We start from the raw sequence: 14,707 nt of genomic DNA, 5'->3' as shown, positions 1-14,707 counted from the left end.
TAAATGCTTTATGAGGGGGAAAAAAGTGTTTTGCTGCTTCTATTACTGGTGAACAACTGTTGTGTAACTGGTGAGTCTGTTTTTCTTCCTAAAATACATATCTTTTTTTTTCATAATGATGCTTAAACAAATGGCTTTCTCTCTCTTTTTCTCTATTTTCTCTCTCTTTCTCAGACTTTGGACGATTTGGAGCAGAGGGTGAAGGAGGCTGGTATAGAGATCAGTGTGAGGCAGAGTTTTCTCACTGATCCCGCCGTTGCTGTCAAGAACCTGAAGGTGCATTCACTTCTCATTCATCTTCATACACTCCCTCCATTGTGGCTACCATGGCAACGCATAGGTGCCACATACCAGAGCAATCAGACTGGCGGCCTCCTCCAAACCTCCTCCCACACATACCCATACCCAGTCTCCAACAGTTACACACATGTGTAGACACTCACTACCTCCCACCCACATTCAATAACATGAATTCTAACTTAATGCAGGAACACAATCTCACACACACATATGTCCCATATACACTATATGGACAAAAGTAATGGGATGCCAGTCATTCGTTCATTGTTTCTTTGGAAGTTAAATGTGTTAAAAATAATTTATTTTGCCTTTCTTGGAGCAAGCTTTCTATTAGATTGTGGAGCATTGCTGTGAAGATTTGATTGCAACATTTTGCAGCTTCTAACTATTGTTAGAGAGGTTAAGACAGGGGTGTCCAAACTACGGTCCTTTTTTGGAGCGGCCCGTGAGGTATTTTAGAAATAGAATGAAAGTTGGCCCACTGTTAAGCAGGTTTTTATAATGTGAGATTCAAAGTTTGAACGCTAGATGCCAGAAACGGGCCAAAGAGTCTAAAAGCGGAGAGAGTGCGCATTTCTAGCGCAGAAAAACGGGCCAAAGAGTCTAAAATCGGAGAGGGTGCGCATTTCTAGCGCAGAAAAACGGGCCAAAGAGTCTAAAATCGGAGAGGGTGCGCATTTCTAGCGCAGAAAAACGGGCCAAAGAGTCTAAAATCGGAGAGGGTGCGCATTTCTAGCGCAGAAAAACGGGGCAAAGAGTCTAAAAGCGGAGAGAGTGCGCATTTCTAGTGCAGACAATCGGGCCAAAGAGGCTAAAAGCGGAGAGGGTGCTCATTTCTAGCGCAGAAAAACAGGGCAAAGAGTCTAAAAGCGGAGAGAGTTTGGACACCCCTGGGTTAAGATATTAGAGATTCACCCCAGCATCTCATTCCTAACTCATCCCAAAAGTACAGAATGCTGCACCATCATTCCTGAGAACACAGTTCAAAGCCTAAGCTCTAAGCTAGAGGTCAGCACTCCCGTGGGAGTCCCGCGGGACCCGTCTGAATATGTTGTGGCGCGGGACAGAACTGAATTGTTATTGGCGGGAGCGGGAGTTTAATTGCTTTGGTTTGACTATTACCATCAAGTATGAAGGAGCTGGTCTGTTTTTGGCTTTGTAGGCCAGTGTCATGTTTTTTTTTTTTTTTATAATTTTATTTTTTTTATAATTTTTCCTATTTTCTCCCCAATTTACACGGCCAATTACCCAACCCACTCATTAGGAATCCCCCTATCACTAGTAATGCCCCAACACACCAGGAGGGTGAAGACTAACACATGCTTCCTCCGATACATGTGAAGCCAGCCACCGCTTCTTTTCGAGCTGCTGCTGATGCAGCATTGCCGAGTAGCCAGAGTGCTTGGAGGACAGCGCACAGATGCCCTGAGCTGTGGACATCACCCTAGGAGTGATGTGGGGAGAGAGCGGCATCTACCCACCCGGAGGGAGCAGGGCCTATTGTGCTCCCTCTGAGCGCCGGCAGCTTGATGGCAAAGCTGCATAAGCGTTCGCATGAGCGAACCTGCGACCTCCCACTCATAGTGGCAGCGCTTTAGACCGCTGGACCACTCGGCGCCCCCAGTGTCATGATTTTGATGTGGGTGGCCAACAGGAAGCCAGTGGATGGAAAGCAGCAAAGGAGTCACATGACTGAACTTTGGAAGATTAAAGACGAGTCGTGCTGCCACCTCATTCTAAACTAGTTTCAGGGTTTTGGTTGCTCGCAGTGGAAGACCAGCCAGTAGAGAGTTGCAGTGGTCAAGTCTTGAGATGTCAAGCGAGAGAGAATGCACAAGCACCTGAGTGGCTTCCTGAGAGAGAAACGATCAAATTCTTAGGATGTATTAACTTGAAAAAAATGACTATATTATATTGGAAATTACAGCAAACCAAGATGGCCGCACATTTTTTTTTTTTTTTTGGTTGCTTGTAGTTTCTCATAACCCTGGTTTTCCAGTGTATCTTGGTAAAATCTTCGATTGAAGGGCAATGTAGCCTCATCCCCTCAATCTACCCCTCTATTCCAACAAGAATCAGGGCACTCTACACCTAGGCATGAATGCACAAGAACCAGAAGGCTAGGGCTAAGATGTAGGAGCAAGTGGATTAAATAGTATTTGACTTTAGAGGTGTAGAAGACCCAGACGCTCAGGTTTAACTTAGAGGAAATTGGTTTCAAAGGTCCAGAATAAGCTCAGAATCAAGGCCCATGCCTTCCATAAACTAGAAACTACTGGAACACCACCATCACTGTCTGCAGCCAAGCGAGTTTAATGTCTCCATGGACCAAGAAGCTGCAGCCTAGCAAAGAAGACCTCACTCCAAAATCGATACCTTCATGCTCTACTAAAGTTTGAAGCTGAAGTAGAAGCCTTCTAAAGGAATTTTTATGGTCAGATGAAACCAAAATTGAGTTGTTTGGCCACAGTGAGACTTCCATCCCCAAGAACAATGTATTAACTGTGAAGCATGGTGGTGGTAGTATCATGCCCTGGAGCTGTATCAGGATATTCGGTAGAAAAATAAAAGGATGGCTTTTCTCTTTACATTTTGGGGTGCTGTAGATTATTATTATATTATATTATATTTTTTCCTCATAGTTTCATACAAACACAGAGCAATGCTGCTCAGAAAAAAACAAACACTTTCACACATTTACTCAGTGCTCTGCAGTGCTGCAGTTGGATTGTTCTGGGTGTCACAGTAAAACGAATCACCTGTCTGCTGTTGTGTTTGAAGTGGTGTTTAGTTTTTGAGGGAAATGGTCTTAATTGGAGTGGGAGTCTGACCCGCTGTCTTTGCTGGGTCTCCTGGCTGTCGTCTCAGTGGACTGTGTGTTCAGCGTGGCTCCGCTGCGTCAACCAGCCCACTTCTGGTGCAGGAGATTAATTGGCTATCACTCGAGTCACTGTGGAAACCTGGAATCCAGCACAGCCCTGAGAGACACTGAGCCCAAACCAGAGCGTTACTGCACTGCTGTTCACACACACACACACACAAACACAATACACACTTATATATATATACATATTCACACATACACAAACACAGTATTTACACATGTGGTGTCTCCTCTTGATGGATGGTTCTTGAAGAAATGAGACTTAACACACTGTCTTCTATTTTACACACAAACACCAATATATGCATATATGCACACACACACACACACACCTCTGTTCTCTATTCTCCTTTTTCTATATTTTTTCTATCTTTCTGCTATTTTCATTGACAGCTGCCCTTTTTTCTTTCCTTTTTCTTTCTGTTTTTCTTTATCAGTAGACTACAGCTCCTTTCTGTTTCTTTCTTTCCTTATTTCTTCATCTCTTGAATGCTGCTCCTTTCTCTTTCTTTCTTTCTTGACAGGTGCTCCCATTCTTTCCTTTTTTCTTTCTGTCTTTCTTTATCTATAGGCTGTTGCTCCTTTCTCTTTCTTTCTTTCTTTCTTTCTTTCTTTCTTTCTTTCTTTCTCTCTTGGATGCTGCTTCTTTCTTTATTTATTTATTTCTTTATCTATCTCTTGAATGCTGCTTCTTTCTTTCTTTCTTTCTTTCTTTCATTATTTCTTTCTTTCTTAACTTCTGTTCTTTTTTTCTTTCTTTATCTCTTGGCTTCTGCTTCTTTCTATTTATTTATTTCTGTATTCTTTTCTTTCTTTTTAGCTGCTGTCCTCTTTATTTCTCTTTATTTTTTACTTTTCTGTTACTTTTCTGTTTTCTTTTTTAGTTTTATTTTTGACTGTCATACGTTTATTTGTTTCTGTATATTTCTGTCCTTTTTTCATTCTCTGTTCTTTCTGAAGGCGTGTCTTTGTTGTAACCCCTCCTCCTGTCTCCTGCTGTTTCCACAGCGGCAGGATGCTCGTATCATCGTGGGTCTGTTCTACGAGACCGAGGCCAGGAAAGTGTTCTGTGAGGTCAGTCTCCAGCCGCGCGGCTGAACATGATTAATGGCGGTGATTTTGGGAGGAGAGAAAGTGGAGAAAGAGGACAGCTTTTCTTTCTTCACTGACTCCCTGCTGCTCTCTCTCAAACTCTGCTGTAGGTCTATAAAGAGAAGCTCTATGGGAAGAAGCATGTCTGGTTCCTGATTGGCTGGTACGCCGATAACTGGTTCAAGATTAAAGACCCGTCAATCAACTGTACGGTGGAGCAGATGACGGAGGCAGTGGAGGGACACGTTACCACGGAGATCGTCATGCTCAACCCAGAGACGGTCCGGGGAGCGTCCAATTTGGTGAGGTTTAGATTTAGTTTTAGTCCTATCTCTATGTCTGTCTGTCTGTCTGTCTAACCGTCCACTTTATTGGAAACCCCAACTATGTCCTTCCACTTACAAATGACTGTATGAGCTCCAGCTACTTTATAGGACCACCATGTAGGTGTACAATTACAGGACAACAGTTATAAACAATCTGTTTAACATTTTAACACCCCTCTACATCATTGCTCGCTGGCTCGATTCTGACCAATATCAGTTAAAACTTTCCAACATACACTATATTGACAATGTAATTGTACTTATATTTTTTCCAAATTTATTGTTATTAAAAATTAATTATTTCTGCTTTTGTTTGAGTAACTACTGTCTCTACTGTTCAGGAAGGGCTTTCTACTAAAGGAGACATAATATACACAAGTTATTAGTAGTTATTTTAGGTTCTTCGCACAAAATCACCAGCTCTATTCTTTCCAGTTTCAGTCCATTTCAGAATGAGCCATTTAAGAGCTCTGACACTTTTATACAAATAAACTGTTGCTGGTCACGTCATGTTTACACTTAGCATTTACCACACATCAGTGTCAGCTTGTGCTAAATGGCAAAGCACAAACAAGCATGCACAGAAGTTGTGAGCAGGTCATTTTATGGAAACAGCATAAATATATATATATTTTTATGTTTTAATTTTTATCTAATTTTTCCCCAATTTACACGACCAATCACCCAACCCACTCATTAGGACTCCCCTTATCACTAGTGATGCGCCAACACCAGGAGGGTGATGACTAGCACATGCTTCCTTCAATACTTGTGAAGAAAAGACCCCACCGGCTCTTTTTTTTAAGCTGGTGCTGATTCTGATACATCAGCTCACAGATGCCCTGTGCTGAGCGACATCACCCTTTTTGGAGTAATGTAGGAAAAAAGTGCCGTCTACCCACCCAGAGAGAGAGCAAGGCCAGTTGTGCTCTCTCAGGGCTCCAGTAGCTGGTGGCAAGCTACATGAACAGGATTCGAACCAGCAATTCCCTGATTATAGTGGCAGTGCTTAGCCTGCTGGACCACTCGGAGCCTTATTTTATTGTATTTTGTATATGGCTGATGTGTTTATAGTTGCGTTTGTGCATTGCAGCGCATCCTTGTGTGTGTGTAACGAGCAGGGATGTTCAAATTGGGCACCCGTGGTGTGCCTGCATTGCGAAGATAGCAATAACCACCTGTCGGTGGTGCACCTGAGTTTTTCATTGCCCAGATAACAACATTCCAGAAATTTACCTGAACACACCTCACTTCCAGACCACCACACCCATCAGCACAGATATATTCACAAGCACCATTGTGATTTAAACGACAAAGGTGCAAGGCATGAAAATAGACTGCTCATGGAGTGTAAGATAGCAATGAGCATTGTGATACGCCCTTACTACTCCACAGCTTGAAGAATTCTTGAAACAAAAAGTCGATATTGGTCTCCTGCTCTCTTTTTATATTCAGAACGGTGCATTATAGGTGTGATAACGAATGTGCAGAGGTGGGGTTTAATGAGGCAGGAGCAGGGTAGAAACCAGCCAGTGGGAGCATCAACATTTTAAAGATTGCAGTGCTCTGCTATAGTGGGGAAAATCCTTTCTATTGCATCACCAACTGAGGTGGAGTTACAAGCACAGCAGAAATGAATTTTTAAGTTTGTGGGGCACAGTGGACAGTGTTGGGGAAAAAAGGTAAAAAAAAAAAAAAAAAGGAGAACAAGAAGAATAATCTCTTCTGAGATCTTGTCATTTCTTCTCAGTTCTTCTCTGTTCTTTTCAGTTCATATACTAGAAAAAAGGATGATCACATGCCATCAAACCAAGCTAAACTGCTTGAATTCTTGCAGCAGGAGTGGCATAAAGTTATCCAAAAGCAGTGTGTAAGACTGGCGGAGGAGAACATGCCAAGATGCATAAAACTGTGATTACAAACAAGGGTTATTCCACCAAATATTGATTTCTGTACTCTTAAAAGTTCATGAACATGAACTTGTTTTCTTTGCATTATTTGAGGTCTGAAAGCTTTTGACTGGAATTGTTTTTGGAATGATTAGTGTCATAATTTTTTTAACAGTGATAATAATATCACTTAAATTTCGCCTATATTTCTGTGACAGTTTTTCATCCTAAATAAAATGGATTATCATGATGGGCCTAACTATCAGTGTTGATTTGACACTGACAGATTTACAATGTACAGCTTTCTCCGCCGTATTACAATAATATACAGCACTGCTGATCATTCTGGACTCATCTGACGTACAATTGTTGATAATATAGCTGAACAGCCAGTGTTTTATTGTGTATGGAAGTGTGAAGTGATTTTTAAGAGAAGCAGACACACACTGATCTCATCAGCTGTCTGTCATGAGTTAAAGGAAATGTTCCAGGAAAAAAACAAATGGATGCTGTTCCAGGAACAGTCATGTCCTAGCTGAATAAATCATGTTCACTGCACCTCCATCCATTACCGTCACACCGGTGACTTGTTGTAGGTGTGTGTATTATGTGTACGTTATTTCATGTCAGTGTAACTCAGTGTGGTGACGGTACAGCATGTCTAAAAGCATGACGCTGACATCAGTGCAGTATTTTATCTTTCCTGAAGTACACATAGCCTCTGTGTAGACCTGGGTTGAGGGCTGGGTATTTGTGCAAGACAGGAAAGTAAAATATTATATGACCTAAGAGACTATCAGGGAGATTATCAGAAGAGGAGACTGTGGACTGGGTGCAAATATAAATAAAATAGCTTATAATGTTCAGTCTGGTTATATATACAGCTCTGGAAAACAATATGAGACCACTTCGGTTTCTAAATCAGTTTCTCTGATTTTGCTATTTACAGGTATATGTTTGAGTAAAATGAAAAAAAGAAAATAAGAAATGACTGGAAATTTTAAAAAGATGCCGAGCTTTTGGAGTTCAAAAATCAATATTTGGTGGAATAACCCTGGTTTTTAATCACAGTTTTAATGCATCTTGGCATGTTCTCCTCCACCAGTCTTACACACTGCTTTTGGATAACTGAATGAATGAAGTTCAACTTATATAGCGCCTTTCTAGAAACCCAAGGACGCTTTACAATATACACGTTTTTACACACAAGCACATTACACATCATTACACATTTTTCTGGGCAATTTAGCATATCCAATTTACCTGATCTCCATGTTTTTGGACTGTGGGAGGAAACCGGAGTCCCTGGAGGAAACCCACACACAGACACGGGGAGAACATGGAAACTCCACCCAGATAGGGACTTGAACCCAAGACCCCAGTGCTGGGAGGCGAAAGTGCTAACCACTAAGCCACCGTGCCGGTAGAGTTTGTTTACAGTGAAAATCTCTATTTAATCTAATCCATATTATGGAATAACTACTTAACATAAAGAAAAAGAAAAATACTTAAGTAAACCATGTTTGGAGTGATGTGTGTAGAGAGCGCCCTCTACCCACCCAGAGAGTGCAAGGCCAGTTGTGCTCTCTCAGGGCTCTGGTAGCTGATGGCAAGCTACATGAACAGGATTCGAACCAGCGATCTCCTGATCATAGTGGCAGGATTTAGCCCGCTGGATCACTCGGAGCCCTATTGTATAGTATTTTGTATATTGTTGATGTAAAAGTTGGGTTTGTGCACTGCAGCGCATTCTTGTGTGTGTGTGTGTGTGTGTGTGTGTGTGTGTAATGAGCAGGAATGTATGGATTGGGCACCCGTAGCGTGACTGCATTGCCAAGATAGCAATGACCATCTGTCAGTGGTGCATAGCAGTTGTACTAGTATCCTGTGCTGAACTCTTAATGTGTTTGAGAGCATCAGTTGTAAAGTTGTGAAGAGGAAGAGTTACAGGTATTTTTATTTTTATTTATATATTTTTTTTTTTTTTTTTTTTGAGCCAGAATTATTTTTGTTTTATATCTATGTATTTATTTATTTATTTTTGCATGTGATATCAATATCACAAAGGTGTAAAAAAAAACATCTAACACAGTGAAAAATGTGTTTTGTGATTTGGATTGTATAAAATAGGTTTACTTATCTTTTTACAAACTGCTGAAAGCTTATAAAAGGAGAAGAAAGAAATGACAGAACCAGATTTTCTGCTTCATCATTAAAAATGATTATATTTTAATTGATTTTTCGGTTTTAAAATCGTTTCCGTTCCAGTCGGCACCTGCGGTCGATGCGTCACGGCGCGCCGGTGAATTTTCACACCCCTGAAGCTCACAGGTGGAGCACTGGAAGATCTGACGGCTGTCTCCGGAGCCGGAGCTGCTGCTGTATCCCGAGGGACGGATGGGAAGACAGGTGTGAGCTTCAGGATGACACGTGCTCCCGGGGGGAAGCTGTCTGGAGCTTTGCCCGGCTGTGGAGCTACGTGCTGGGGATTGGGCACGCATACGGCCGCCCCTGCTGTCGGCCTGGATCCCGCCCAGTCCGGGCACTGGTCCAGGTGGATGTGCTTTACACCTGACGACAAAAAAGTGTCATATTGGACAGGCTTATTTGTGATAAGATCAGCGCGGCAAAGAGTAATTTGCTCTCGCTCGTCCCCTCCTGCCGTACCTCTCTTTGATGAGATGCTTCTGAAAGGCTCGAAAAGCTTTTTGACGGTGCCGTCTCTTTCCGCGTGCATACACACACACACACACATGCCACTGCCCCGCCTCTGCTGCAGAATACACTCACACTGCCCCTTGCTATTTATGTCAAGAATCAGCGCATGGCTGCCTGGAGCTGGAGCTTATTTGGCTAAGTGCACCTGTCTGAAGCTGGAAAAGCATCACAGCCCATTCTCTCCAAGCTCTATCAAAGAGAGCTGATTGCTTTCACACGAAGCTGAAAGCACCCCCGACTCACCGCCTATTTTTCTGGATGACAAGTAGGGATGACATTGGAGTCCTCATGTAAAACTGAACTTATCAGAGACATGCAAAGTTTAAAGCATTAGTTGGGTGAAAAAAAATTTAATTCACAAAAATTAACCCTAAAACTTAGTTGTTTAGCAACTGCAGTTTGTTTCTTTAGGTTTGCACTGGAGCTATTGGAGTAATAATGTAGCTAAAAAGACATTGAAGCACATAACCCACCGTCACAGCCTAGAGCACTAGTCAGGGTTTGTACGGTTAGAAAATGAAATTGAAATTTAGGAATTTGAAAATAGCTATTTCCAGGCCTGGATAAGTTTGGGAAAAATAAAAATACCCAAAACGTTTTGGGAAAGTCATGAAAATGAAATTTAGGAATTTGAAAATAACAATTTCCTGACCTGGATTTGAAAAGAATAAAAATACCCAGAAAGTTTTGCAAAAGTCACAGAAATTTGGTCTACAAATCTTTGCATTTCAGTTTTTCAATGGAAAAAAAATCTATTTTGAGCAAACGAATAAGATCAGCTGTGGTCCTGCCGTCTTTGTACTTGTTTGTTTGGTCCACAACCACAATAATGGAATTTTGTTGCTCAACAGAGGCTCGGCATTAAAAATCTACATATCATTGCAGCCTGTTAGTTTTGGATTTGGTATAAACGGCTTCTTTAATATACAGCTCTGGAAAAATTAAGAGACCACTTCAGTTTCTGAAACAATTTCTCTGATTTTGCTATTTATAGGTAAATGTTTGTTTGTTGTTAAATTCTGAAGACAGAGTCTTCAGACCTCAAATAATGCAAAGTTGGTTTAATAGATCAGAAATTAATATTTGGTGGAATAATCCTATTTTTTATTCACAGTTTTCGTGCATCTTGGCATGTTCTCCTCCACCAGTCTTACACACTGCTTTTGGATAACTTTATGCCACTCCTGGTGCTAAAATCCAAGCAGTTCAGCTTGGTTTGATGGTTGTGATCATCCATCTTCCTCTTGATTATTTTTTCAACGTGGTAAAATCAAAGTGGTCTCTTTTTTGTTTTTCCAGAGCTGTACATATGCACTTTTTTAAAGCTAGCATTCATTAAGAGTTGTATTTTGCAGATGTTATTGAAGCAGAAAGGTCCAGCTTTTTGTTTCTAGGCCAGTCCACAAAGTTTCTCTCTCTCTGTAGATCAAAGCTTATTTATGGGTTTGGCTATAGGGAAGTTCAGGGTCCTCCAAGACCATCTGTCCCCAAAGGCAACAGGAAAAAATGTGACACCTGAGAAAGAGAGCAAAGCGAGACCTAAGAGACCTGAGAAACTTCTCTGTGGCTCCACACGTCTCCTCTAGGGCTCCTAGTGGTTCCCACTGAAATGTCAGTGTCTGACCTACACTTTTCTACCCCCAACAAGTGAGCAAGATTTAGACTGAATGCCTTAATCATGTGCTTAACACATTAGACTTGCTTTACACACATTGCTACCTCTACAGTTATAAAGTTTAAAAATATGTTTATACATTTTTATTGTGGTAACTAGAGCTGTTTAAGGCTATGTGTTGTACCTTTGTCTGTTGTTAAAAAGATGCCTAACATTGGCACAGATTAAGTTAATATGCTGCCAGATTTAAGAATACATTACTGCCCTCATTTGGGTGTACTATTATTAAAAACAATGATTATGGTTCAAAATCAGTGTTGTTAGTTTGTGAATAGCAATGATGAACAAATGGTGCTGGTATTGATGGGTGGAAGAAGGTTCTATTGAACAGGCAGCCTGTTTATTAAAAAAAAAAAAAAAACATCAACTAGTTTGGTTTTGGAACTAAGATTTTTTTTTTCCATTCATCAAGATGAATTTAACTTTAAACTATTTAGTGTTTAAAGTTATTTTTAGTGTGACCTGACACTGTAAAAATATAAATAAATAAATAGGCCTGAGAAACTTACTACGCAAGAAAGACAAAGTAAATTTCATAAATTGTATGATGTTTTCTGTAGTGTTTTTGCCCATATTTTGCCAAACAGGTGACCAACTAACACTTCACATACACAAATATACAGCTCTGGAAAAAATTAAGAGACCACTTCATTTTCTGAATCAGTTTCTCTGATTTTGCTATTTATAGGTAAATGCTTTCAGACCTCAAATAATGCAAAGAAAACAAGTTAATGTATATAAAGTTTTAAGAGTTCAGAAATCAATATTTGGTGGAATAACCCTGGTTTTTAATCACAGTTTTTATGCTTCTTGGCATGTTCTCCTCCACCAGTCTTACACACTGCTTTTGGATAATTTTATGCCACTCTTGGTGCAAAGATTCAAGCAGTTCAGCTTGGTTTGATCGTTGGTGATCATCCATCTTCCTCTTGGTCAATCTGTACTTGAATATTTTTTAAAGAAGGATTGATATTGATATTCAATGTCAAACATGTCCAACCAATCTGGAAAAAAAGATATGAAAAATTTTTTTTTTTGTTGTTGCTTTTTAATTTTTTGTTGTAATTTAACAAAAGAAAAGTAAGATACTTTTTTCATTTACCTGCACTGTTTTTTTTAGGTTTTACTTGCCAAAGCATTTTTATATGGTACCAAAGTTTTACCGGAGTGTTGTGTATTAGTATGAATGAGCCTATTTTTATATTATTATAATTAATATTATTATTTTCTCATATTATTATTTTATATTACATTTCCTACAGTTTTCTCTTACACCTTCACTAGATTTTTTACTATCAGCATTGTGCGGGTGAAGTATAGCATGTGCTTCTTCTGAGACACTCAAAAAGCACAAATATTTAAGAGCTGCTGATTGGTCAACATCACTGGACAGCTCAACACGCTTGCAGGAGAACACTAAACTGCTAGTTCTATTGCCTTAATTAACAGATACATGTATTAATTAGAATTATGTGTTAATTATGAATTATTAAGTGAGTGATTAGGGGTGTGAGGAGCCTCCCACCTAGAAATAGCGAGGTTAATTATGATGTCTTGGTCTCCTGGCCACCGATGGCTGTGAAATTACTGGGGATAGAACCCTCTCGATCTCTGCAGTGGTTGTATGAATGTGTGTATGAGCATGTTTTGCGTGACGCAGCACAGTTCCCACTGAGTTAATGAATCTCTGTGTCACATAGTGTCAGAAAGCACAGTGGCCTGTGGTGCGGGAAGTGTGTGATGATTTAGACATTGCAGAATTAGGTCTAGAGTGCCAAAAAAGAAGTATGAGATCAGCATAATGTGCTTCCCAAAGGGCAAGACTGTACCTTATTCTAACCAGACCTGGCTCTTTCTTATTCTCTTTCCTTCTATTTCTCTCTCTCTCTGTCTTTCTCTCTCTCTTTCCTTATCTTTTCCTCTGTGTTCCCTGGCAGTCCACACAGACCCAGCCACACACACACACACACATTTCATCTCATTCCATTTCTTCTTGTGTGTGTTTTTTTTCCAGACCTCTCAGGAGTTCCTGGCCCAGCTCAATGTCACGCTGGGCGGTAAGAGCCCGGAGGAGACAGGGGGGTTTCAGGAGGCCCCGCTAGCCTATGATGCTGTGTGGGCTTTGGCTCTTGCTCTCAACAAAACCGTGGGGCCCCTGAAGGCAAAGGGCCGGCGGCTGGAGGACTTCAACTACAACAACAAAGACATCACTGCCGAAATCTACCGGGCCCTCAACACCAGCTCCTTCGAAGGAGTCTCTGTGAGTAATAAGGGGAAAAGTGAAAAGATTAAAATGAGAGTTTAGCAAAAAAAAAAAAAAGGAAATCAGTAGACCGTGTACAGAGCACACAGCCTTCTTCCCTTTACCTTAAATGTCAGTCGGTCATGTCGTGCACACAGGTTACATCTCTGCTGACTCATCCTGTGTCTGAAACAGACGCCTTGATGTCTTGATGTCTTGCTGCCCACGCTCTCACTCTAGTGATTAAAATCCCCCTTGAACTTTTCACATTTGATCACCTTACAACCACAAACCTGAATGTATTTTATTGAGATTTTAAGTGATAGACAAACACAAAGTATTGAATAAGTGTGAAGTGGAACGAAAACGATACATGGGTTTTCAAAATTTTTAATCAAAGAAAAATCTGAAAAGTGTGACATGCAAAAGTATTCAGCCCTCCTATATCTATATTTAGTAGAGTGACCATTCGCTGCAATTACAACTGTAAGTGCTTTGGGGTTTGTCTCTACCAGCTTTGCGCATCTAGAGACTCAGATTTTTTCCCCATTATTCTTTATAAAACAGCTCAAGCTTAGCCAAGTTGGACGGAGAGCATCTGTGAATCTTGCCACTGTAGCTCTAGCTGTATTTTAAGAGTCATTGTCTGGCTGGAAGGTGAATCTCCTCCCCAGTCTCAAGTCTTTTGTTGTCTTCAACAGGTTTCCCTCCAGGATATGCCGTGTATTTAGCTCCATCCATCTTTTTGTCATCTCTGACCAACTTCCCTGTCCCTGCTAAAGAAAAGCATCCCCACAGCATGATGCTGCCACCACCATGTTTTACAGTGGGGAACATGTCACACTTTTCAGATTTTTATTTGAACTCTTTGTTTTTCATTCCACTTCACACTTAAGCAATACTTTGTGTCTCTCCATCACTTAAAATCTCAATAAAATAAATTTATGTTTGTGGTGGTAAGGTGACAAAATGTGAAAAGTTCATGGGGTTTGAATACTTTTGCAAGCCACTGTATCAATGCCTAATCAAATCTAAGGGTAAAGTCAGTGTGAATTGACTGATTTTTTGTTTTCGAGCAAGTTTGGTCAAAACAAGGCTGTTGGAATGCAGTGGATAATGAACAGTAAAGGAAATTAAGTCAAGTCAAGTGAAGTAGTTTTATTGTCAATACTGCATATGTACAGGACATACAGAGAATTGAAATTACGTTACTCTCCTTCCAAATTATACAGCAAGTACAGATAATAGATATAATAAAACAGAATGGGAGACACTATGGGTACAATACAGCAGGGACACAATAGACATACATGAGACAAAAACAAGGTGCAGTAGTGTAGGAAGAAATAGATATATAAATATAAGTAAAAAAAAAAGAAATAGATATATAATATAAAAGAGTGGGAGACACTATATGTACAAAACAACAAGACACAACTAGAAAAGGTAAAGTTCGTGAACGAACTTTAAGTTGGCTTGGAAAAGAACGCTAATAACGTTAAAAAGTTAAAATGGTTGCTAAACGCTAAATGCCAAAAACACGGAAATCTAAAAATGTTTGGTTAAACGTTGAAATCTAAA

General features: G+C 40.3%; 1 protein-coding gene across 3 annotated transcripts in view; it reads left to right on the top strand.

Annotated features, from left to right (window-relative positions):
- The window catches only part of gabbr1b (gamma-aminobutyric acid (GABA) B receptor, 1b), a 282,328-nt gene that overhangs the window by 204,870 nt on the left and 62,751 nt on the right, over positions 1 to 14,707 (top strand). For all 3 annotated transcript variants that reach the window (XM_049475291.1, XM_022683111.2, XM_022683110.2), the window contains exons 10-13: positions 175 to 276; positions 4,193 to 4,258; positions 4,387 to 4,578; positions 12,899 to 13,144. In XM_049475291.1, the coding sequence (XP_049331248.1) occupies positions 175 to 276; positions 4,193 to 4,258; positions 4,387 to 4,578; positions 12,899 to 13,144 (606 nt within the window). The remainder of the gene's footprint in view (positions 1 to 174; positions 277 to 4,192; positions 4,259 to 4,386; positions 4,579 to 12,898; positions 13,145 to 14,707) is intronic.

Source organism: Astyanax mexicanus, chromosome 3 (assembly GCF_023375975.1).
Source record: "Astyanax mexicanus isolate ESR-SI-001 chromosome 3, AstMex3_surface, whole genome shotgun sequence".
In the NCBI taxonomy this organism is placed as follows: domain Eukaryota; kingdom Metazoa; phylum Chordata; class Actinopteri; order Characiformes; family Acestrorhamphidae; genus Astyanax; species Astyanax mexicanus.
The sequence above is the reverse complement of the archived record's forward strand: the minus strand, read 5'-3'. Positions and strand labels throughout refer to the sequence as shown.